Below are 26,315 nucleotides of genomic sequence, written 5' to 3'. Positions count from 1 at the left end.
GTAAATATGTTATGAACATCTTAGAGGAATAGGAGGAAGGAAAGGGAATAAAAATGTCAATCAACCCTTGTTGCTTGGGACGACTTGGCTGTATGCAGGCATTGAGTATTCTTAGACCCACACCCACAAGCCATGGCCCCAAGAGACCTGGAGACATAATAGTAACTCATAAATAAAGTAATGACAGTTTGGGCCTCTGTACACACACGGTGGAAAATCTGTAATTCAGACTTATAACTTTAGGATGCCTGGAAGCAACAGAGCAGAAGGCAGTTTGATATGAATGAAACCAGTAGTATAATGGTGGAGAAGAGGGAAAGGAAACACAGGGCTTCTTCCCTTCCCAGGAACCTAGTTAACATTGGCTGCAGTTAAGGTAGGTTGAGGCCTTTCTCTAAACATTTACCTCTTCCCCAGACCTTTCATGGCATGGCCACACTGAGTTTGCTACAGGGTAGGGAATTTAAGGTTGATAGGAAGCTGGATTAGCCACATTGTGGGAAGAATGATGTGGCCTTCCTGGGCCTCTCAGATGTGTCCCTTTTGGGGTAATCGGAAGCGAGTGACAGGGAGGTCTTTCCACAAGAAGTAAAAGGAAAGAAAGAAGCCAAAGCACCCCAGGGTTTTAAAGTGAATACCTATTCTTTTGCCATCTCCAGATATTAAATACCAAGAGAATTTCTTTGCATGGAAAGCTCCTGGCATTGGGAAGTACATGACTTCTATGGCTGTTTCTGGCTTTGTTTTCCTCATTCTTCTATTCCTCATCGAGACTAACCTGCTCTGGAGACTGAAAACCTTGGTCAGTAACATCTTCAGGACACAGAATTGGGTGAGTAAAAAAAACTATATGAGATTTCACTTCTATTCTAGCCATCTCTCTTAAAGAGAAAAAATAAATTTGAATCAGATTTAGCCATTGTATAACTTTTGCCCCTCTGAAAATAAGGGTTGGCCAGGGACAAATTTTAAATTCCATTTTCCATGATGGTCCTATTTGAAATCCATAGGTTATCCACAGGGTCTAGGGAGAGTGATATACAAAATATTATTCTTAAATCTCAACAAAATGCTGTTTCAGAAAAACATGCAATTTCCAATAGACCATACAAATGAATCTCTGTGCCTTAGAAGTTGCCAGGAAAGAAAGTAAAGGAATCTGTCTCATCCTTTGAGCAGTAAGTTCACTCATTCACATGTGCTCTGATGTTTGCTCTTCTCCTGAGTAGTTGACATTGTGAGTAGTATGTGAATACTTGATTTTGAAGTTTGGCAAAATGGCTTAGTAGTGACTGAGTTCTGTTCCTCTGTACTACATCATAAAAGGAGGAAAAATACACACAATGAAATGAAAGAAGAAAAAGTGGAAAAGAAAGAAACCCCCCTGGTTTCCTATAATTTCCTAACAGACCAAAGATATGAAATAAGAAATCAAGAAGGAAAAAAAGAGGCCCAAAACAGCAAATAAATACTACAGGGTAAAAGAAAGCAAAAAAAAAATTACTAGTAGGAAAGAACAATACAATATTAAATATAGCACTATTTATGTTTTTTGTTTGTTTGTTTTGGTTTGGGGTTTTTTTTTTTTTGCTTTTTGGAGGGCAGTTGGGGTTAAGTGACTTTCCCAAAGTCACATGGCTAGTAAGTGTGTCAAGTGTCTGAGGTCAGATTTGAACTCAGGTCCTCCTAACTCCAGGTCCAGTGCTCTATTCGCTGAGCCACCTAGCTGCTCCAATATTTATGTTTTTAAAAGCCTACTAAAATATAGAAATAAAAGATCTTGATTAGGCTCAAAAGTATATATCAAAAATAAAAAGTTAGCCTTATTTATAATGGAAAAACACAGATGCTGTTTTGCTTACCTGTTTTCAGAGATAACATATGCTAGGAGATTCAGTGCTGAGTACATTGGTATTTTGTATGATATGTCCAAACAAAATTTATCAACAAACTCCATAGAGTTTCACAAAATCAAGTCACCAAAACAGAATCTTTATTTCCCACTGTCGTCTATAAGCTAAACAGAAGTAAAGGTCTTTTCTTTCAGTTATGGATTCAGTCATCTTTCTGAGGCTAAGACTCCCAACTGCTAAGAAAACTAGTGTTTCTTTAAAAAAAAGAATAATAATAATAAGTCTTCAACTCCTCTCTCCCCAAGAAAAAAAATATATATAATCCATGATGCCAACATACATAGTCAAGCAAAACAAATACACAACTTGGCCGTGTCCAAAAAATGTGTGCCTCATTCTGCACCTTGATTCCATTAACCTTCTGTCAGAAAGTAAATAGCATCAGTCCTCTGGAGTTATGGTTCACCATTGCATTCATCGGGGTTCTCAGTTGTTTCAAAATGGTCTTTTTTTAGTAATATTGTTTTTATTAACATATGGTTTTACTCACTGTACTCTCGCATCAGGTCATGCAAGACTTTCAAAATTCTTAAAAACTGTCCTTTTTGTCATTTCTTATGGTGCAATAATATTCCATTGCTTTTATATGTCATAATTTGTTCAGCCATTCCCCACGTGACAGACATCTTCTTTGTTTTCAGTTCTTGGCTACAACAAATAGCTGCTATTTCTCTTTTTGTACTTATGGGTATTTTTCTTCTTCCTTTGATCTTCTTGGGATATAAACCTACTGGTAATATTGCTGGGTCAAAGCATACGTATAATTCAGTGGCTTCTTGGGAATAGTTTTAGACTGATTTCCAGGAAGACTGGACAAATTCACAGTGTGCTAGTGAGCCTCTCTCCTTAGAATCCCCCAACAATGGTCTTTTTTCCTTTTTTGTAACCTTTGCCAGTCCATCCGATACAAATGGCATGAAATCTCAGAACAGCTTCAATTTGCATGTCTCTATTAGTGATTTGAAGTACCCTTTCATGTGCCTTTTGATAACCTGGATTTGTCCATGGGAAGCCTGCCTTTGGCCATGTATCTGATGGGAGAATAGCTATCAGGAGGATATTTGAATCAATTTCATATGTATCTTGGATATCAGACCCTTAGTGGATAAACTTGCTGCAAATTTTTTTCTCAGTTAACTATTTCCCTTCTCATTTTAACTGAATTTATTTGGTTTGTGCAAAAATTTTCCGTGTTATGTAATCAAAATTGTTTATACTTGGTCATGCACTGAAATGCCCTTTATTCAGCTGATTACTCTTGGGACTTTGTTCTTAGAAACATACATCTCTGTTCCTTTTCTAACATTTTTTCAATATATTTGCAATTCAGCATGAGTTTTTTTCTCAATTTCACAATCATGATTAAACCTAATTTCTGATATCACTTTGTCCATGTGGGAAGTAGCAGATTATATGCATGTACATTTATGTATATATATATGCATATTGTGTATATTTGTTTATATATGTGTATATATATATATATATGTACATATGTATAATCTGAGGGAGGGCTAAGAAATTCCTGAAAAATCTTCTCCAGAGAATGCTGGGGTTTTTTTCAGCATTTCTGAAGACCTGACACATCCCTATTACCCTTCAGATCCTGCTTTTCTAACCCCACTCTGACCTCAGTTGAGTCAGACCTCTTCATGATATTTACATCTTTAATCCTTGTCTCTGGAACCCAGGCACAAATGCATATCCAATCATCAGCCATTCCAAAAGACCAAGATGTAGAAGATGAGAAAAAGAAAGTCTTGGAATCCCTACCAGAGTTGTTGCTGAATACCCCACTCGTTATTAAGGAACTCACAAAGGTAAGACCAGATTATGGTCATTGTCATCCTGGTCCTTCCCACCTACAGCTTATCAAACAAGCAACTTGTCTTTAAAATGTATGTGTATCTTCTTTATGTGTCTGAGGAGTGGTAACCTGGGAGGAAGGGGAATGGCACTTATATTGCACTTATGAGGGATAGGGCCTATGTTTATTTCTTAAGGGTCTGCAGCCCCGATTTTCACAATACTAAGCAGGGGGTTCCTCAATCTGTGGGTTTTCTGTTGGGTACATTTTAGGTGTACAGCCAGAAGGTACCCTTCCTAGCTGTGGACAGAATCTCCCTCACAGTCCAGAAAGGGGAATGCTTTGGACTTCTGGGTTTCAATGGAGCTGGGAAAACTACCACCTTCAAAATGCTGACTGGGGAAGACACTATTACTTTTGGAGATGCCTTTGTTGATGGCTACAGCATCATCACTGACATCAAAAAGGTAAGATTTTCCCAGGAGAACAGAGTGCCCTGAGATGAATGTATCATCATAAAAAATAACTGAAAGCATTGATGGAGGAATCCATTTCATTTGCTGCTTTCTGTGACATCAAACTTTAGTAGGCTGATATAGGCAATGTCCTCACTCCCTGTCTCCTGGAAGTCTTTTAGGCAAATAGATTTTTCCAGTCAGCTGATGAATGAGTAAACATTTAGCAAGCACCTGCAATGTTCTAGGCACTACACTAGTTACTGGTATGAGAGAGACAGGAGGTACTATAGTCTAGCCCAGAGAGAGAGAGAAACTGTATGAGTAGATACAAAATAGATACAGGATAGTTTTGGAGGAAGGCACTAGCATCCAGGAGTTTAGGAAGGGTTAGTGTAAAAGATGGTGCTCAAGCTGACTTCTGGAGGAAACTTAGGTTTTTAGAGGCAGAGGTGTGAGGAGGGATATACATTCCAGACATGAGGTATAGAAAGGCATGGAGAGGGGAGAACTGGCTTATTTCTAGCCCATCCTTCACTGGAACCCTCTAATTCCCATACTTTAAGCCATTAGCTAGAAATCCAAATCCTTTTCTTTTTAGCCAGCTGTTTAAGTCCCAAATTTGCCTCTCTTCTGAATGCCCAACTTTCATTTGGCATTAATAATAGAAACACTTGTCTTCTTAAGTTTTTTTGACCAAGACTTCATAATCGTTAGCTAATGTTTGTTTGTTTTTCTGATAGTACGATTTATCACCAAATAAGTCACCCAGGTAACGCCTATTAAGTTTGACAAGTGTCAGAAAGCTCTGTCTCTTGTTTGTCAGGTTGACAAAGAGCCACTTTGGTTCCTCTCCTCAGGGAATCACCAGTCATCTCCACTCATCTCCTCTTTCTCAATTACTGGATGATCTCTCATCATTTTTGCTTTTTAGAGAAGGGAAGGCAGAGCAGTTGGAGTTAAGTAACTTGCCCAAGGTTACACAGCTAGTAAGTATTAAGTATCTGAGGCTGGATTTGAACTCAGGTCCTCCTGACTCCAGGGCCGGTGCTCTATTCACTATGCCACTTAGCCACCCCTGATGATCTCTCATCTGATGGCTTTTGTAGCTCTAAATCATCTTTCCTTGAAATCCAAGAAGCTGCTTTTTTTTAAGGTTCACAAAGCACTTTGTTTTTTTATAATTATTTTTAAAAATTTTTAGTAAATAGTATTTTATTTTTCTACTTACATGTAAAGATAGTTTTCAACATTCATTTTCATAAGATTTTGAGTTCCAGATTTTTCTCCCTCCCTTCCTCCCACCCTCCATCCCCAAGAATGCAGGCAATCTGATATAGATTATACATGTGCAATTATGTTAAATATATTTCCACATTAGTCATGTTGTGAAAGAAGAAAACAGAACAAAAGGGAAAAGCCACGAAAAAAAAAAGGTAAAAATAGTATAAGAAGCTGCTTTCTTATGAGATGATACCCCTCCACATCTATTATGTAGCTCCAGATATTCATTGGACCTCCTTCCTCCTTTCTGTGTCTTAATTCTTTCATCTTGCAGCCTCTTGTCACAGAGTAATGATTCCACAGGCTTCTGTACCTAATTTTTCTTCTTTGTTTCCTCCTTGAAGGCATTCTTTCAAGGAACCATTCATTTTCCCTGATAGCGTGGAGAGTTGACCTGCTTCTTTCAGCCGTGTTGGCCCTCTCTTCTAGGGCAGAAATCAACAGAGATGTTACTTGGTATTGGCAAAAAAGCATATTACCTTAAGTTCTCTGCAGATTTCTCCTTGCCTTCCACGCTTGTTTAAAAAAAAAAAGACAGTTACCTTCATGACTAACTACTTGGGCAGACTGTTTGCCATTCTTGTTTAATGTACAATGCACAGGTGTTGAGGTTCAGGGAACCATATGTTGAGGTTTAGGGTTTAGGGGTGCTTGAGACCCCAAAACATCAACACGTTGGGTCCTGCCAAGTGAATTGGACTCAAGTCTTATCTCAGCCAAAGTAAAACAAAGTTTATTAAAGATTCACCATAATGGGTAGACTCTTGGGGGGGGGGGTGGAGCCTAAATATATGCGAAACTTGTATTGCACAAGTAGGCCAGAATAATATGACACAGAGTGAGTCTGGGCTAGATTGAATTCTCAACCCCATCTTTGGAGACAAGATGGACCTTTAATACAGAAAGAGTGTGGGAGCATTTAGGGGTGGTCTAGAGGAGGGGCTTGGGGAGGGTCTTGAGGAGGGGGAGTCTAAGGAGGATCTTGAGGGGACTGAGGTCAGACTCCAGGAATGGGATTAAAGGTGGGAAATAGCTGAAGACCACCTGGAGATGACAGACAATGGAGGGCTGGGCTAGTATGAGGGTAACAGGTTTGGGTACAGATATTTTGATAGGATCAAGGGTAGGAAGTAGCAGGACCGTGGAGGGCTAGGCTGGGTTAAGAGTAACAGATTTGGGACTAGGATAATGAAAGGCTTATGGCCTCAAGCAAATGCCTCATCAAGTGGGAAGATTCACTTAGAGTTCAAGGGGTTTCCCAGAGCCTGTACCCCATCACAAGGAGCTCCTGACCCAAACTTAATGTGCTGATGGGAAAAGCTACCTTTTTTGGAGATTGGATGTTTCATTCAGCAATAGGTGCATTCCCACTTGGTCCACAGAAACCCTTCCTGGGGAGAAAACTAGTTTTCTCTTTCCCTTTGAATTCTAGATATCTTCTTATTCTTGCCTGGCTTCCTCACTCACCAGTAAGCACATAAGGTCTATTTGAATAGCAAGACTGTAAAGATGCAATTTGAATTGAAGATTTTCATGTTGGGTTGACATTTTGGGGGAAAATATGAGGGCTTCAATTGTTTTTCCCCCAGCCTTATCGGCTTTCTTGTCTGTCTCCAGACATTGATTGGACAACGGTAGGTCCCAGACCAAGCCCCACTTAGACTGGCTCAGAGTGAATGTAAGTAGCAGTTGTCTCTGTTTTGGCCAGAAACCCTGAGGTTCTTCCTCTCCCAGAATGATTTTTTTTTTACTAGGTAAAAGAGGCCATTCTCTGCCTCATTTCTTATCCTAGCCTTAATCACTGAATGGGCACTGCCACAGTCAAACCGAATCCTGTTAAAGACCTTAGCTTAAAAAGGCCAAGGTTTTCCACTGGGCCATTTGGGCCATCTCTAATTGTCTTGATGACTCTGGAAGAGAAACTGAGACTGGTGACTTTGCACAGTACTTCCTCACTTAAATCTAATTTACTCGCACGTCGTGGCGCCACGGCCCTCGTTGAGAACAAAGGACAAATGACGATTTGCCAGGAGGACGGCAGATGCTGCACTTTCTTGTACATGTCTAGGCTATCCAGGTCATTTAATCCAGCAGCAAATGTTTTAGTATCTGGCCAGATTTTATTTTACTAGGTCCCAGAGTTTTTAGCAGAAATGTCTTTGAAAAAGGAGAAATTCTGCTTGTCTGCTGCACTTAAAATGTAGCTACCGTTGAAACAAAAAAACAGAATTATAAATCTAAAACTTGTCCATCTCACAAACTAGTTGCTAAATGCATTCCTGACATGACCAATCCATGTTCCTGGACAGTCTTGTCTGAATCTGGACACCTGCCTTGTTCCCAGAGCCCTTTGACAACCCCAAGGCTGTATTTTCCTGCCTTTCTCATCTGTATCTGCTTAATTGTAAACCTATGTTTTGGGATGTAGAGCAGCTACCCTAAGAGCCCAGTGATGTTGATAAATGTCATTGGGCCAGGCTAGATCCTCCTGTGTGACTTTCCAGTTGCAAATTTCTTTCAGTGTTCTGTGCAAGACACATTCAACTAGAATTTAGCAGAAATGCAGGCTGATATTTAATAGATCATTCTGGGGGTGTCTAGGCGGCACAGTGAATAGAGCACTAGCCCTAGAGTCAGGAGGACCTGAGTTCAAATTCAGCCTCAGATACTTACACTTACTGGCCATGTGATCTTGGGCAAGTCACTTAACCCCAACTGCCCTGCCTTGCCCCCTCTAAAAAAAAAAAAAAGCAAAAAAAAAATAGATGATTCTGGCCCTATGCTTCAGAGGAAACCCAAGGATTATCCTGAAAGGGAGGCATTGGAGGGTGCCAATCCAATCCAGTTGGCTCCAGTTATAGAGAATTCAGTTAATTCTTTTTTAATTTTTTTAAATTTAATTTAATTTTAATTGCTATCCATTAGATAACAGTGAAAAACCCTGGAAAAAGGAAGTATTTGGAACAAATACCTCTCCTGAGTAGGGTCATGGATAAAAGGCTTCTTGGGTCCTTTTTCTTGATAGATTCTATCACACATGCACATGATAGGGTTTTCTCATTTGATCACACCTTTCTCCCTGCCCCCATCTCCTGGGGATTCATTATTGTTTTAGGTACGGCAGCGAATAGGCTACTGTCCTCAGTTTGATGCCTTGTTGGAACACATGACTGGCCGAGAGACTCTGATCATGTATGCCCGGCTACGGGGCATCCCTGAGTATCATATTAGCAACTGTGTGAAGAATGTGCTCCAGGGACTGCTGCTAGAGCCCCATGCAGACAAACTTGTCAAGACCTACAGGTAGGCCTCTTCATTCACTTCCCTACACAGGATGCCTTCTCCTCTCCTGCAGTGGGGTGGCTGACTCCCTCCTCAGCAGAGGGAATGGACATCTCCTCATTGGCCAGGCCACTCTCAGTGAGGCAGCCTCATAGATTAGAGTGACAAGTGCTGACCACCTGGAGGGCCACCAGGGAACGGAGATCTGTTCCCATGGCTTGGTTTGTCACCGCTCCATACTGTCAGGCCTACCATACAATGACTGGCCCTTGTTTCAAAGTGTACCTCACTTTGTTATAGCGGATTTGGGGGAGAATGTGTACAAAAATAACACAGAATCTTCTAGAAGGTGCGTGCATGCGTGCGTGTGTGTGTGAAGGTTGTAAGCTGAAATGATGGAGGGAAAGCCTTCATAAATCCATTAAAGCTGAGGTGTCACATATGGGGCCTGCATTGAGGCTGGCCCAACCAGATTAAAAGTGTAATTGGGAAATATTTTACTAAGCCAATAAAAATACGGTAGGACATAAACAACATGTTTATGTGGTTTTCTAAGTCGATATGTAGCCTTCAGGGATCTTTATGTAGATATCACTGCATTAAAGTATCAGGTTTTTTTTTCTTTTGCTTTTTCCTCAGGGAATCCTCAGTCTGATTCCCTTGATCTGTTACCTAAGTCTGTTCTTTTTCATCGCCCAGATGTGTTAAGTCTGTTTTGTTGTGGGTTTGAAGCTCTTGTTTTATCCTTGTTCTTAATGATTTTCTGTTTCTTTTCCAGTGACATTCAGTCATCTGTATTTACCAGTTTCTCTGTTGATCATTATTGCCTCCCGAATTCTTTTAGTAGACTTTAATATATTTACTTTAAATATAGGAGTTATCCATTTTGTCATATTTTTTTCAACATTTAAGGAACTTGTGGTTTTGTTAATACAGGTATGGAAAATTCTGACACCTTTTAAGACAATCTGAGTCGCTGTGGCCAGCAGTCCATTGTTCTGGGTTGAACTTGGCAATGGGCTTCTTATAGCTCAGGCTGGTCCTCAGATGACTGACATGATCACATTACACTTGAAGCCCATCCAACTTACTGTGATGAGTCACAGCTTATATTTAGGAAGACCTGAGTTCAAATCCTGTTTTATACTTTCTCACTATGTTACCCTCCCAATTACCCCTCTGAGCCAACCAGTTTCCTCCTCTGTCACATAGAGGTTGTTGTGAAGATTAAATGAGACACACATAAAGCACTTGAAATCTTAATGTGCTGTTTTAAAATGTGCTGCAGCCTTTAAGAAAACACACCACTGTGATATATGCCATAGTAGGGACTTTTATGGAGACTTGTATACTTCTTGGAAATCTTCTCTTATGTCTATGTAATATGTATTTTTTTCTAGGCTCTTACTCTATTTAGTTTATTTTTTTTAACATTTTTATCATGTTTTATTTTAACATAATTTTATTTTATGCACTTAAAAGTATATTAAAAGTGTGGAGTTTTATTTTTTTTTTCATTCAACAAGAATCTACCTTGTCACACTCCCTCCAGTTGAGAACAAAAGAAACACAAAAGTATATAGACAAACAAAACAAATTTCCACAGTGGCCATGTCCAAAAACACATATATGTCTCATCCTGCACTCTAAGTCCTTCACCTCTTAATCAGGACGTGAGATAGTGTGTTTTATCATTAGTCCTCTGGAATCCTGGTTGGTCATTACACTCATCAGAATTTCTGATTCTCTCGAAGTTGTATGTCTTTACCATATTATTGTCATTATACACATTGTTCTTCTGATTCTGTTCACTTCAGTACACATTGGTTTATACAGGTCTTCCCAGGTTTCTCTGAAACCATCCCCTTCATCATTTCTTACAGCACAGTAGTATTCTATCACATTTATATACCATAACTTGTTCAGCCATTTGCCAGTTGATAGGTGCACCCTCAGATTTCCATTCTCAGCCATTTCAAAAAGAGCTATAAATGTTGTTGTACATTTTTAGGGTTACTTTTGCTGAAGATTAATCTCTCCCTTAAAATACCCTCCTTTTAATTCCCCCTTTTCCATTCTCCCCTTCCCCTCTATTTCTGTGTGTGTGTGTTTATTCTTCTCTCTTTTTACCAGTTCAGATGAGAATGAGATTCAGGTGTCAGCCACTCCTTCCACCTTCTCTCTTTGTTTTTGTAGATTTCTACTTATGCACTTGAGTCCTTTTCACTTCTTTTAAACTGATACCAACCTGCACTTTGAACCTGGTCACACATGCTATATCTGCAAGTCATTCAAGACTTTGCTCTTCCTTGTTGGTCAGGATACTGGGTCCTTGTCTTTCAAACAGTCTGTGACCTTTCTGGAATGTCATTAATGTCTTTACAATCCTTTATAACCTGACTACTTGATAAGAGGCAAATAACTTGTATAGTGGAGAGAGGATCAACCTACCTTAGGGTCAGAAAATCCTGGGTTCAAGTCCTGCTTTAGATGCAAACTGGTGGTGTGATCGTGGATAAGTCACATAAGCTCTTAGTGTTTCCAGACAGCTCTTAGTCTCTTTAGACAATTAGGAACAGAGTTGCTGCCGATCTACAATCAGAGGAAGTTTCATACATCGAGAATTCACCACACTTAAAAAATTACAGCTCCAAATCCCTCCAAAAAAACAACAGTCTGGCAGCCACATCTAACTTCCTTTTCCTTCTCTCACTAATTTTTTATCTTACCACTTTGTGTTACTTTTCCTTACTTACTACCTCCTTCTCTGTCCTTTCTCCTCAGATTGAGCTCTTTACCATTCCACTTGTCTTATTCTTCAACTTTTCTTCAAATTCTCTAAAATTTCTCTTCCTCAAATTCAGTCTCTGAGCTCTTCAAATCACTTTTATGATTTTCTTTTCTTTACTCAGTTTGAGTATTTCTCCTTCTCCAGCCCCTTCAATTCAAGTCAGCCTACTATGTGCCAGGCACTGTGGGAAGTGCTGAGTACACAAAGAAAGGCAAAAATCAAACCAGCAGTCCCTGCCCTCAAGGAGCCACTATTTAAATAACTATGTACAAATAAAATGTATACAGGCTAAAATGGAAATGATCTAGGGGGGATGGCACTAAGATTTTGGAGTGGGAAAGAAGGTGGAATTTTAGGTGAGACTTAAAGGAAACCAGGAGGTGGAGATGAGGAAGGAGAGCATTCCAGATATGGTAAACAGCCAGTGAAAAGGCCTAGAGTTAGGGTCAGGAGATGGAACATCATATGAGAGGACTAGCAAGGAGGCCAATGTCACTGGATCACAGAGTAAATATGCAGGGGCGGAGTAAGGTGTAAGAAGACTGGAAAGACAGGAAGGGGCTAGGTCATGAAAGGCTTTAGAAGCCAACAAGAGGATTTTATATTTGATCCTGAAAGTCACTGGGACTTGACTGGAAATAGGGAGTGAAAAGGCTTTAGGAAATTCAATTAGACAGTGTCTGGAGGATGGACATGAAGAGACTTGAGATAGGGATCACCAACCAGCAAGCTATTTGATAGGCCAGGTGTGAGATGATGGGGGCCAACACCAAGATGGTAGAAATGTGAGAAGAGGGTCGATTCAGAAGATATTCTGAAGGTAGAAATGACAGGACTTTATAACTAATTGGATACGGGGGAAAGGAGAAAAGAAAAGACTCAGAGGTGACACTTTGGTTACAAGCCTAGATGTCTGGAAGGATGGTGGTACCCCTCAATAGTGATAGGGAAGTTAGGAAGAAAGGAGGGTTTGGGAAGAAGGATAACAAATTCAGTTTTGGACATGTTGATTTTAAGATAGCTATAGGATGTCCAATTGTAGATGCACAATAGGCATTTGGAGATGTGGGACTAGAGGTCTCTAGAGATATAAAGTCTGGACAAATAGATTTGAGAATAATCGGCAAAGAGATGATAGTTGAATTCGTGGTAGCTATTGAGATCATCAAGTGAAATAGTATGGGGGAAGAAGAAAAGAAGGCCCAGGACAGAGCCTTATGCCATATAACCTTCCCCTTAAGAAGAAGGAATTAGAGAATGTTGTGTGGTCAAAACTAAAGAGAAAGCATAATGGTTATAAGCATGGAAACAGACTTTTAGTGGAATATCCCAGGGATCTATTGGTCCTGCATTAACATTTTTATCAGTGATTTAGATAAAGATGTACTTGATAAATTTATAAAATTTGTAGATGAAACAGGGAGGATTAGTTTTGGGGGGTTTTAAATAGTGTAAAATGAAAATTCACAGTTTTATATTGAATCCTCCTTTTGTGTTATGTTGTGTACATGTAAATGTTCTTTTTTTATCTTTTTGAATTTAAGTTCAAAATAAATAAAAATTTTAAAAAACCGATAATACTACTTCCCCATTTAACTGATAATCTGAATAAATTGAAAATTCAAGGGTATATTCAATAGATTTTGACAAAATTATAGTAAAAATTAATATGAAAAACAATAGGACAAAAATATTCAAAACTCTGAGATAATTGGGAATTATTTTTCCAAAATGATTGCCTTTTCATCTTAGTTTTGTTTTTTTGTGTATTCGTTTATTTTTGTGTAATCAATTACTATATATTTGTGTATTAGTTTATTTTTATATAATCAATTACTATATATTTTGTTTTTTATATGATCAGCTTATTACTGTTAATTTCTTCTATTGTTTAAATATTTAAGAAATCATTTCCCATCTACAATTAGGATACAAACACTATTCCATTTTCTTAAAATATTTTTTAAATACCTAACTCTTTTAACATCTTTGGAATTTATTATGGTATATAATGTTAGGTATGAGTGTAAGTTTATTTTTCCCTATATTGGTATCCAGTTTTCCCTGTGCCATTACTGCATTGTTGTTTTCTGTTGCTTCATTTTACTTGATTTTTCACATATTAAACTCTTGTAGTAGTTTAAATATTCTTCTGCAAGCCTCATTGTCTTCTAATAGTCTATTTTCATATTGTAACCCAGTACCAGACCGTTTTAACAATTGTTGAAGTGATCTCTCCCTCATCTGATCCCCTAATACTTTGTTCCTCTTATGTCCTTATTATACTTTATTTATCTCTATAATCTTATCTCCTCCTAACTATATCATAAAGATCTTGAAGGAAATTATAATTAATAGGCTCTTAATAAATGTCATTTGAATGAATGAATGTATATTTGGATAGTTATATATATCATCTAGTTGTTAACTAATAAAGTCTAACTGGGAGGTAGTTAAATTTACATTCTAACCACCACTTATTCCCCTGTCCCTCTGCTCCCCAGTGTTCTGGACTAGAATCTGGGAATTTGTGTCATTTTTTATAGTCACCCTTTTCTTTCTCTTCTCTTGTGACATAGTGGCGGCAACAAGCGTAAGCTGAGCACTGGTGTTGCCTTGATTGGAGAGCCTTCAGTTGTCTTCCTGGATGAGCCTTCCACTGGCATGGACCCTGTAGCTCGGCGCCTGCTCTGGGACACAGTGACACGGGCCCGTGAATCTGGCAAGGCCATTGTCATCACCTCCCACAGGTACAGAGCTCTCACTTTGACACAGATAGAGGAAGAACAGTGGGAAGTGGCAGAGGTGGTAGAAACAGTATCTGATTGAGGAAGATGGATTCAGATCTCAAGCACAGATCCCAAGATAGCCAATCACTGCCCTGGTCTTTGGTTTATCTTGTTTAAAAATGAGGAGTTTGAACTGTTCTATAAACTGCAATAGAGGCAGAAATCAGGGGTGAGGATAGTACTGAGAACATGGATCAGTACAGATCTCATGTGTGTTTATCAACCCCTTCACGTTAGGGAAAGAGGAAGGGTTCTAAGAAACTGATCCCACTAGTCAGGCTTCTCTGAAAAGGACTGTGGGAATGTGTGCTATGGGATGGAATGACAGCGGGAGAAATTTCCACCAGATTTGGGCGACTGTTCCTTCCATTTTTTGCTGACTGCTCCAATTCTATTAATACCACCACTCACCAGTCTTAGCTTAGGGCCTGCATTACCAAGCCTGCCCTCTGTAGAAATGAGCATTCAAACCTTCACTCTCTGAGAGAAGGATTCTCTAGTCCTTTCTCCCTCTAACCCCTTGACTTTCCAGCATGGAAGAGTGTGATGCCTTGTGCACCCGATTGACCATGATGGTGAATGGGCAGTTCAAGTGCCTTGGCAGCCCACAACATCTCAAGAGCAAGTTTGGGAGTGGCTACACTCTCTTAGCCAAGGTTAAAAGTGACCGGCAAGAGGGCAGAATGGAGGCCCTGGAGTTGTTCAAGATGTTTATCAACCAGACTTTCCCAGGTACAGTAACCTTAACTGAAAGCTTCTTTGTAGAGCCCCTGGCGAGACACGGAGTCCTCAGAAAGCAAGGGGCTTGCTTGTTCAGTGTCTGAGTCTTTTTATACCAACTTTGCTCAGTCCCTCTCCCTGAGAATATGCCTGGTGATTTCTTCAGGTATCTGCAAACTGATTCTTGGTAGTTGATCTTATTTTGCACACTGTCCAGCACATGCTTTCATCTCCCTAGGGAACTAAAACTCACTGCTATCAGCAGAAGTTGAGCAGCCTTGAGAACAAAAATGCGTGTGTTGCAGAATTAAACTGCTTGGGGGTTCCAGAGCCAAAGAGAAAAAAGAGGTGTTGTTCTGCTTTTTTATTAACTGCCCTCTACTTTCTCTGGTCACATGGGTAATTGAATTGACTGGAGTTGTTAACACTGGGTTGAAAACTAACCCTGGTGAGCAAGCCCTGCCCACTGTGTCCCTCACAGGAACTGTCTTTTTCCCCTTGGCAGGGAGCATCCTGAAGGATGAACACCAAGGTATGGTCCATTACCACCTGCCCAGTAAGGACCTCAGCTGGGCCAAGGTGAGTGAACACCTTCCCAGCGTCAAACTGCAGTCATGCTACCTCCAGCAAGGGGCACATGGGGAATTAAGCAGTCATGGCAGCAGATGACCTGGCCTTTGGGCATCTGAAAACGTGGTCAGTCTTTCTGCTTTCCTGAGCAGTTCATTGTCCTCCCTTTGAAACTTACCTGGACAATACAGACAAAGATTTCTTAGCCTCAGTTCTCTCAGGTGATCTAAGTTCCTTGTAAATTAAAAGCAGAACTATGTGCTTAACACATTTGCCCTGAAAGCATTTATTTACCTGGGAATCCATCAGACAGGAATTTAGCTCCCTGCAGGTTCACAGGATCCAGGCAGACTTCAGAAGGGCGACAGTGGAGACCACATATAAGAGGGGCATATCACTTTGTTCTCAATGGTGGCAGGTCAAGACAAGGTGGGGAGGGGGCATCCATCCCCCCGCTACAGCATCCCCAGCATTCCACATTCGCTAACCAAGTATTCATTTGATTTATAGAGAAAGACAAAGAAGGCAGCATGCCAACAATAAGCTCATAAGTTTACATTAACTATGGTTATATAATGATGTGTTAGCACTGAGCAAGTGCAGTGCTGGTGTTTATGGCCTAAGCTTATCAGCATAGCACAAGCGCAGAGTGAGTGTTCATGGCCAGGATCCTAGCCTGGCTGCCTGTACCAGACTGCAGTAGGGACAAAGAGGTTCTCAGTCCTGTCCCCACTCCTCATCTTTGTCCCTACTGCAGTTTATATATTTTTGTATACCGGATGGACAAAGATGGATCCATGCCATCTTACACACAGAATCTTAAAGGACAGTACCTTGGGGGGGGGGGGGGGGACTCCTTTCTTGTCCAAAGTCCCAGGAGTTTCATAACTTTTGGGACATCCTGTCCTTCCAAAAGCCTTTTTTTTTTCATTATGGGCCTGGTGATGGAGTAAAGAGGCCTTCCCCAGTGAAGCCTCATTTTGGGCCCTGGAGTAAACATTTGTTGGAAACTGTAGTAGTGATTCTTCTCTCCTCCCACAGGTTTTTGGCATCTTGGAGAAAGCCAAAGAAAAGTATGGACTAGACGACTATTCTGTCAGTCAAGTCTCGCTGGAACAAGTCTTCATGAGCTTTGCCCATTTACAATCTTCGGCAGAAAACGAGCGATGAATGGCGGCATCCACCACAAAGTTGGCTTTCGGGGGTTCTTGTTACAGGGTTGTCATGCAAATAAGTGACGCCCTCTCACCACTTTTTATCCTGCACCTTTATTTTTAGTTGGTTCTTTTTATATTATGGATATGATAACTAAGTATCCATGACAGACTTTAATACTGCTCTCAAACCAGAGATGGTGAGCGTGCTCTGAACAGCAGAATAGGACCTTGTTCATGGTGAATTCACTTCTGAATGTAGTTGTTTAAGGCACCTCAGACCCCTAAATACTAAGTGAAAATCCACAGCAGAGAAGCCCTCTAAGCAATGTGTCAACAAGTAAAAAATTCAGGGAAGGACAGGACAGTACTAATGCTCACACTAGTCATTTGGCAGAGCTCAAGATATGTGGCTCCAAGGGAGTCAGTGGCCACCAGCCTAGAGAGATTGATACACCATTGGAGTCCAGGAGTAAGGCGTGAAAGCAGGGAACTCTCCTTAATGTTCTCCAAAATGACCTGAAACTGTGACCCTGATTCCAGTTAATCAAAATACAAACTCGGGCAGAGACATGTATCAATTCTTCTGGGATGGTGACCTCTGACTCTTGCTCAGCGCCCTAGGTGAATTAATTTACCATCCATTTCTTGCATTGGGGGCCCATTTGTGGCAGGAGATGGTGCTCACCCTCCATAGTTTCTTCGTCACCAGTTCCTGCATGCCCCCACAATGTGTTCATGTGCACGTGTGTGATGCTATCCCTGTGTCACATTAATCATGGTGGACAAAATATTTCAGTCTTTATAAACATAGCATACTGATTGGAGGTGAGGGGAGTGGTTGGAATCTTATGCTAAAACACCCCAGTCAGATCACATCTGCAGGTCAGTGTTCAGTTCTGGGTGGTACCGCTTCTGTGGGATGATAACTAACAAGAGTTTGTCGAGAGGAGGGGGATCTGGAAATGAGTGAACATAGCTGAGAAGGCATCCGTGTGCTATAGACATGGTTTGAAAATTGTATCTGCACAATCCCCCAATGAAAGAACATTCTTGATAAACCCTGTTTACTTTGTTATTTTCCTACAAAGGTGCTACTGCCTACCAGGGCCTTTGAGCCTTCAATGTTAACACATGCGCCTTGACTTATTAAAAAATACCTACAGGCCACAGAGAACATTAAAAATATGTGCATTTATTTAAAAAAAAAGTATTATGTTGTCACTTCTTTCCTGTGTCCCATTTGTCTTGTCCTAGGACAATGCTTCTATAGCCTCCCTTATGTCTAGTCAGTTTTACAAATGAGGAATAGCAGAAAAAATGGAAAACGTTGAACCTAAAGATTTTATGGGGTACCATTTTTTTTTTAGTGGCCACTGAAACACAGGAGCTTTTGGGCTCCAGCAGGTTCACTCTTGATCTGGGCATCAAGAAGGTTGACAGTGGAGACAAGATAAAGGGTTTATTTACTTTATTCTCAAAGAGGTAGCCGATAATGGGAGCCCCAGCTTGTATGCATTCCCCTAAGTCTTGATGGAGTCCAGTCAAGACAAGCACACATTCCACAAATCCCCATTCCCTGACCAGTGCTCACCTATTTATAGAGGAGCACACAAAGAAGGCATCTTGCCAACAGTCAGCTCATAAGTTTACATTAACTTTGGCAATATCATGGTAACTTAGCATAGAACATGTACAGTGGGCTGTTTACAGCCTAAACTCAAATGTTTGTATTATGCATCGTTACATAATGATGTGCAAGCACAGTGAGATTGTTTATGGACATGGGTCCTGAGAACTAGTATCTTAAAAAGAAATCTGCCTTATATACAGCAACATTTCCCTCTAGGGGATTACACTTAGTCTTACTCTTTAAGGCAGACCAAGTCTTTTTTTTTTCTAATAAATCTTTTTTTTATTAATTTGTTTTGTTTCCTTTTAGTTTACAGGATTCAATTCCACAATTCCTTGAATATTACATTTTCTCCCCCTCCCTCCCATGGCGGCTTATAGTCAAGTATAGGATCTGTAAATACTTTTACATTATACATTGGTCAGGTTATAAGGACGGATTGTACCAGCTGGAATGAAAAATGGTAAAGAGGACATAGAACCAAATAAGAGAACGAAAAAGATCAGGTATTTTGCTTCCACCTGGATATAAACTTAGTTCTTTCTAGTTCTTTCTCTGGATGCACATTTTTCTCTCCATCATGCGTCTTTTGGGATTGACTTATATCACTGCATTGCTGAGAAGAGTCCAGTCTATCAAAGTTGGTCATCACACATACGTTGTGTCTGTAATTGTGTACAAATTTCTCCTGGTTCTACTCTTCTCACTCAGCATCAGTTCTTTTAATCCTCTCCAGGTAAATATGAAGACTAAGGCAGACCAAGCCTAACGGGTGGAAGTCACAAGGCCAAATTCGGCTTACTGTAAGGCAGAACCTATTACACAATGTGAACTTCCTCAGAGCTATGTAAAGGCTGATGACTTATCAGCAGGGTTGTCATAAGGACTCTGGCCCTAGGTGTACAGGAGGACCTTTGAAGTTCCTTCCAGCTCTGATTATAAAGTTGAATCAGTTTCATCTGTTACAGGCCATTGGAGTCCCAATTCAGTAAACCTAACTGAACACTGCAACGTGGCCCCATGTGGAGACCATGAAGCGCATCCCACCTCGAGTCCTTTCTGTGACAGACTCAAGGAATGGCTTCCCCCACTTGTAGCACATTCTGCCCCAGGTCCTTTGTTTGGACTATCCAGCTTCAGAAATAAGATGCAAATTCTTTCCTTCCCCTGTCACAAAACCCATCAAGGGACATGTATGACAGGAGCTCCACCCCTAGTAGATTCAGGTTCACACTCAATATGGACAGAGTACAGAAAGACAGTAGAGAAGGAATCAGTCACTTTATTCTCATGGCGGCAGGTTAAGACAAGGAACAACAATTGAGACAGAGAGTAGGAGGATTCATTCACACCTACTGACCAGTGCTCGTTTGATATATAGAGAAACACACAAAGAAGGCAGCATGCCAACAATTAGCTTTTAAGTTTGCATTGTCTTTGGTTACATGATGATGTTAGCGCAGCACAAGCACAGTTAGCGTTTATGGACCATGGATCCCGGCTGCCTGTACCAAACTGGATCCATTCCACATTATACACAGGACAGCACAAGCAGTAGACAAGCTAATCCATTTCAGAGGGAAGGGTTTGTGGGTATGAACAGGAAGGGTATTGTCATTCAAAATTTTTTACTTTTCCTTTAACTCAAAAGCCAGCCAAATTGTTGGCCAATGTCCACCCCTCCTCCAGTATAGGTGGTAACAGGCTGCAACAAGGATGTTCCATGGCTATAGTCAACTTAAACTCTTAGAAATTTTCCCTTTTCTGGCCTTTACATTCCACCTAATACCACCTGCACCCCTCCCATTCTTAGCCATCATAATGGTTGGGTAAAACATACGTCCATTTTGTTGTAAGACCTGGGCAGAGTCCAAACTTCTAGCCCCTCTTGGATGGAAAAAAAAATCAATTACCATTCTGTGCTTCACTAGGTATTTAGTAAAAGATAAACCTTAATATGTGAGATTTCCCTCCTTGCTGTTTCTCTGTTAGGGACTGGCACCCCCTTAGGTTAATGATAAAAGAGCCAGTATGGTGGACCCTAGGCCAGGCAGGCAAAACTAAGTAGAGGGGAAACAGAGAAATCTTTTAATTGAACTTCAGCCAGGAGTAGAACACTGATGTGACACTCTAGCTAGCTGGTAATAGAAATTAGTACATTCTATCAAAGAACTAGGAGACAGAGGCTTGCCATCCCAGCACCATCCATAATACTGCCACCAAATGAAACTGTGGCAAATAGGTGGGAATTCCTACTACACCTGCCTTTCTCTAGTTTCAGTCATCAGAGGTCCCACATGAATACTTAGGACCGGGAAGGACACTGTGATTTCACTGGGATGGGGACTCCTGGATGAAAAAATCCCCTCTGTCAATACAGGTCAGCACCTTCTCTGCAACTACTGAGTCCTGGAGAATCATTCAGAACACTGACTTGCTATTTAAATATAGTCAAGTGACCTGCCCAGGGTCACCATCCAGTATGGGACAAGAGATAGGACCTGAACCCAGGTCTTCCTGACTTCGAGGTGGCACTACATCCACTAGAACACACTGCTTACTTTATTTAATTCAACTGACTTACAAATTGGGCTCCCATCGGTTTGGTTTGTGAGTCAATCCCCCAAGTGACAAGAACTCCTGGGTGAGAGATTTTTCCTACATTTTCCTACAAGGGTGAGCCCCAGTATTGACTGGGCTTGTGCAGAAGTGACAGAGGGTCACAGAATCATTAGTGATCTACTAGGTATGACACCAACACAAAAATGAAGACACAACAGGATTGTGATCACTTAACTGTTTAATAACATAGATATGGTTTCCAGAGTTGGAAACCTGGGGAGACTATACTGTCTTTTCTTGTCTCCTTGTTTCTACTTTCATAATGACAACAAATGCATTACATCAGCAAAGTAACTTCCTGAGTCTTTCTGGACCCTATTCCTGTCCAGGCTGCTGGGCACTGTATTGTGTGAATAAAAGCCAGCTGTCTGCTCCTCTTCCATCCAAAGATGACAACCCTGGCAGGGAGGCAGAGTCCCAGGGCTCCCTGCCTCCCGAGGGTGGGGATCCCACCTACCCATCAGACCTGTCCAAGGTAGAGTAGACTTAAGTCATATTAAAATTGTCAATGTCTGATGGAAAAGGATCTACATTATGAGAACATCTACTCCCTTTCGATGATCCTTGCTGGCCTTAGTATCATATAGCTACTGTTCCCCAGCCACCACCTATGTTCTTAATCCTGGACCCATGCCCTGCTCGAAGCCTTGGAACATGCTTAGTAGTCACCAGAAAACCATATGACCCATCCCCTATCTTGAAGAAACACCTGAGCCCTTCACTCACCTGTAATAGCATATGAAGGTAAAGAAACTTACTCTCTCAGAGTCTAAGCCCCAAGGAAAGAAAAAGTCGTTAACACCTCCCTTGGTCACCTGCTCCCAAATCCCAGGCTTGTCTGTAATTAAACCACCCCCACCCCTGGCACCGGCACCCTCCACAGGCCGTGAAGCTGGGCAGAGCTTGTCAGGAGAAGGTGCCAACATAGGAAAAGGATGTGGGGGCTACAGTCTATGTGCTGTACACAGACACAAGGGCTGGAGGGAGGGGGGGCAGTATTTCTTGCCCATACCCCACATTTTATGAGGGCTGTCTTCAGCTGAGATGGTACCAGGACACAGACCCCTTCTTCTCCAAAGCTGAAGGTCCTGCCCTTTTAGGTATGCTACACCTATGTCGGGGGTCCTTCCCACAGGGTCAAAGAGGTTCCATCTTAAATTGGTGGAAATTAGGTCCTTCAAGAGTCCCAGGGCTCCCTGAGTGCTGGGTTTCCCCAGTTCCAGGGCCCTGACTCTGGGCAGGCCCCCTGAGCTGCTGCAGAGTCCCTAACACCTGCTGCTGCCAGCGCTGCTGCTGCTCCTGCTGCCATTCCAGCCGATTCTGCTGATCCGTCAGCACCTGGAGCGCCTGCAGGACCTGCTGTACAGCCCCCTGCACTGCATCCAGCTTCTCAGCCAGGCCCTGGGCGCTGGCCCAGGGTAGACGGGTCTGAGTGCCCATGTCCTGAACCTGTGGGGAGAAAAGACAGGCGTGAGGCTGGAAGGGAACAGCAATGGACAGAGCTCTCCAGCCTTCCCGTACTCCTAAGGACACCCCAGCAGCAACTCAGAATCTGGCTTATATGGGACTCTTAGGGACACACATAAAACACAAATATCCACTACAATTTACCCAATAAGGAGACACACAAACTCTATTTTAAGACCCCCAGTAAAGCAGAACCCAATCACTCTTGCTTAAAGGCAATGGGCCCTTTTAGAGGGTTGGCTAGGAAGTTGTTTTTTTCCCCTAAAGTTAAATCACATTCTACCTAGCTTCTATCCTGTAGTCAGAATTGAAGCTTAGAGGAAAAAAAAAGGAAGTGTGGAAAAGGGGAGCCTTGACCCTAGTCTGAATGTTGGAGAGTGGAAGTGTTACATAGAAGAGAAAGAAGAAAAGGGGCAACAATACAACTAATTAGAGCTAAAAAGAGAGTTGAGGGTCTCTCTAAAGAGAGAGAAGCTGAATGCTCTAGAAAGGAAGCAGCAGCTTGTCTCCCCCAATAAACAATAAACTAGAGCCCCTGAATCTCTAACAGGAGAGATCACCCTGTAAGGATCAGGAAAAGAACGAGTGGTAGTGCTTGGTGACTCCTGGTGACGCAGCACTAAGACAACGTAACAGAGAGATCTTCTATTGTCTACCTGAGAACTTGTATCCCAGACAGAAGAGGAAGCTTCCCAAGTCTTCTCAAAATGACTAACTCCACTTCTGGTGATTAATAAAACCAACACATGATCCTCACAGAAGAAACCCAAAAAGTCTTCCCAATGTTTACAAAGTCTTGGGTAAGAAACTAAAAACCACAGGGGCACTGGTTCTGTTTTCTTCACTGCTGTACAACCAAACACAAGGGACACAGAAGAGAAAAACTCATTTGGGGAGTCAACAATGCTGACTAAGAAGGTGAAATATGAGAATGGGATATGGATTTCTGGACCGTGGCTTATAATGTAAAGATGATAGATTCCTGGCCAGATGCAGCACAGCTACGAAGGCTGGTAGGGAAGATTGCCACGTGTGAAAATCAAATCAAAAAGGCTTTAATGGATGTGGGAGAATTCTGCCCATGTATAAGCCCTGTTATGTCTTAACTGCCTTAGCAGAGGCAGGGATAATGGGAAGAAGCAGTAAAGCTCCAAATTCAGGATAAACTTCCTAACAATTACAGCTCTCTAAGCAAGCCAAGAAAGCCTCCAATGGGGTCCCAAAGAATCAGATACAAATGAAAAAATAACAGCAAGCAGCATGGAATGGACTGCCAGGGGAATTGGTGGATTCTCCCCAACCTGCAAGTGTTGGTTATGTTATCTTGAAGACTCCTTTCATGTATGGGTTGGACTACAAGGATGCTGTCCTTTCCAATTCTAAAGTTCTATAATTGTCTTCTTGGGCCAAGCAGCACAAACCAAATTTCTTGTCCATAAGGTAGCCAGCCCTCAAATACCCGAAGGCAATTGTTACCTTTTCCAAGTAAACCTTTTCCAAGCTACTATCTCCCAATTCTTTCAACCACATCTCCAAAGCAGCTTTCCCCCTACCTAACATGCTCATGTGTCCTAAATCAAAAACTTTTCTCCCTACACCCTGTTACCCATCTCCTCCCTTCCATCCGCTGCCACCATTCTCAAGAGACTCATCCATGCTTGCAGCTTCCACCTACCTCTTTATACTTCCATTCCTTTATCTACTCACATGTGAGTTGGAGTCCTTAAGGTCTGGAAGGCCAGAGCTGGGCCCAGGAGACTGCACTCCTACCAGACGAGGGAGAGAAGAGGAGCTAGTGTCCCTCTGCACACTCTGGACAGTGGCCTGGGGAGGAAGCAAGCAGGGTCATCATCCTTTAGCCCCTTCCCCCTCTGAGATGGAAAAAAGACAGGAATAGGGGGACATAGCACAACCCCTGGCTATAATGGCCCATACTCCCTCAACAAAAAAGAAAGGATTACCACCCCTATATGGGGGCAGCCTTGGAGGCTAGCCTAAGTTTGAGGCCTGTATTCAGGGCACTACTGCCCCTTCTCATATAAATTTAGTTAGACTTGGAATCACCTTCTGAGGAGTCTATCTCCACTACCCTTTCTACCCCATTTTACAGGCAAGGTAACTGAAGCCAGAGTAACAATATGATTTGTGCAAAGTTCTATAACTACTACCACTACTTCTACTCCAGGCAAGTAGAGGTAAGACAAGTCATGGAGTACTCTTCCCAATTCCTGCCCTCCCCTCATCAACACCAACCTTGGGATGCCCTATTCCTTACTTTCTTATGGAGGAAGATGGCTCTGTCCACAATCTTCTTCTTGACAATGAGGGCAGAGCTCTGACCCCGACTCAGTGGATGAGGGGAAGCAGGCTGACTCACTGGACCAGGAGCCCCCAGCCCAATACCAGCATCATCTATAAGTAAAGCAGGAAGAACAGCTACAGAAAGGTGGGCAGATCCCCGTCTCCAGTCTAATGCCACGTTTCCTACATCTGTAGACCAGCTTCCAAGCACTAACAGGCAGACCAAGAGAAGGAATAAATGAGTGTTTTTTCCCCAGAAAATAAAAGAGCCATTCTTCCTAGATAGTCAGGAATGGTTAGAACACTGCCTAGAAATCCCCAATAAGTGGTACAGTTGAGGGAGATAATGAGACATCAAAACTCCCTTGTGTCCTGCACATTGATCTATGAAGAAGATGGAAGGTTAAGACTAAGGAGAAAAGAGGCCTGTTTTACAAACTGCATGTCACTAGTGCTGAATGATATAGACTATAAAGAACATTTTATAGGGCTCCTAGGTGGCGCAGTGAATAGAGCACTAGCCCTAGTCAGGAGGATCTAAGTTCAAATTTGGCGTTAGACACTTAACACAAAAACTAGCCGTGTGACCATGGGCAAGTCCCTCCAAAAAAAAAAAGGCAATAGAAAGAATATCACTACATTCAGGCCCTTCCCCTGTCTCCCACTTACCCCAAGAAATCAAGTCACAGGGAACTGAAGAGGTGCCTTAAGGATCACCTGGTCCCCTCCACTCATTTTACAGATGAGGAAACTGAAGGTCAAAGAGGGAAAGTTTTTGCCCAAGGTAGAAATCAGCAGAACCAGGCCTTAAGCCTAGGTCTTGATTCCAATCCAATGTTCTACATGATACTAAACTGCCTTCTTAGAAGGTGAGGACAATGACCCAAGAACAGCTCTCTGCCTGAGGCCTAGATCAGAAGAGGATGCCTGCTCAGCAGATGCCTGGTACCAATGGGACACTGTCTTCTCCTAGACCAGGGGTGGGGAACCTGCAGCCTAAGGACACATGTGAAGTTTGGATTCAAAGGGCCACACTTGAGGATCTAGAGGGCCACACATGGCCTTGGGGTTGCAGGATCCTCACCCATACTGGACACTTGTTTCCTTGTAACCCAAACAGTGTCAGACTAAGAAAACTGCCCTGACTTGCCATACCCTCATTCTGCTCTGCAAGCCCCCTTTCCTACTATAACATACAATGTATGGGAGACAGCCAACACATAATCCAGGGTTGAAGAGGGAGAAGGGGATGGTAATACCACCATGACTTGTGCCAACAGATAAACCAGAGTTCTTAGAGTAGCTTAAACTGAAAGAGGGCTCCACACTTCCAGAAGGTCAGAAATCCAGTGGACATATTCTTCTGCTGGGCAGAGTACAACCCTTGTTGGACACAACCACTAAGACAAGCCTATAAAGCCCAGGAAACTTACTGTTAGCAGACGCCTGGGGAGCCTCACTGGAACAAGTATCTTTGGGCTGGGCTCCACCATCCTGATGAAGAGATGTCACGCTGACAATCCTAAT

General features: G+C 41.9%; 2 protein-coding genes across 5 annotated transcripts in view; one reads left to right on the top strand and one right to left on the bottom strand.

Moving 5' to 3' along the window:
- Positions 1-17,975, top strand: part of ABCA3 (ATP binding cassette subfamily A member 3) — a 119,261-nt gene extending 101,286 nt beyond the window's left edge. The window contains exons 24-31 of the mRNA XM_069063198.1: positions 660-832; positions 3,605-3,733; positions 3,993-4,187; positions 8,575-8,762; positions 14,112-14,282; positions 14,854-15,053; positions 15,547-15,620; positions 16,653-17,975. Coding sequence (XP_068919299.1) covers positions 660-832; positions 3,605-3,733; positions 3,993-4,187; positions 8,575-8,762; positions 14,112-14,282; positions 14,854-15,053; positions 15,547-15,620; positions 16,653-16,781 — 1,259 coding nt within the window. The 3' untranslated portion in view covers positions 16,782-17,975. The remainder of the gene's footprint in view (positions 1-659; positions 833-3,604; positions 3,734-3,992; positions 4,188-8,574; positions 8,763-14,111; positions 14,283-14,853; positions 15,054-15,546; positions 15,621-16,652) is intronic.
- A 1,680-nt stretch (positions 17,976-19,655) lies between these two features.
- LOC138142196 (uncharacterized) overlaps positions 19,656-26,315 on the bottom strand; it is a 7,290-nt gene continuing 630 nt past the window's right edge. Inside the window, exons 2-5 of one of the 4 annotated variants that reach the window (XM_069063211.1) lie at positions 26,222-26,315; positions 24,763-24,998; positions 24,195-24,311; positions 19,656-22,469 (exon numbers count right to left, since the gene is read on the bottom strand). In XM_069063211.1, the coding sequence (XP_068919312.1) occupies positions 22,158-22,469; positions 24,195-24,311; positions 24,763-24,998; positions 26,222-26,315 (759 nt within the window). In that variant the 3' untranslated portion in view covers positions 19,656-22,157. The remainder of the gene's footprint in view (positions 22,470-24,194; positions 24,312-24,762; positions 24,999-26,221) is intronic. The other 3 variants (XM_069063218.1, XM_069063225.1, XM_069063233.1) reach the window with 3 other exon arrangements.

This window comes from Petaurus breviceps, unplaced genomic scaffold, assembly GCF_028583685.1.
Source record: "Petaurus breviceps papuanus isolate PSGF00001 unplaced genomic scaffold, PetGlider_PUasm1.0 138, whole genome shotgun sequence".
Lineage (NCBI taxonomy): Eukaryota > Metazoa > Chordata > Mammalia > Diprotodontia > Petauridae > Petaurus > Petaurus breviceps.
This window is presented reverse-complemented; position numbering and strand designations above follow the sequence as displayed.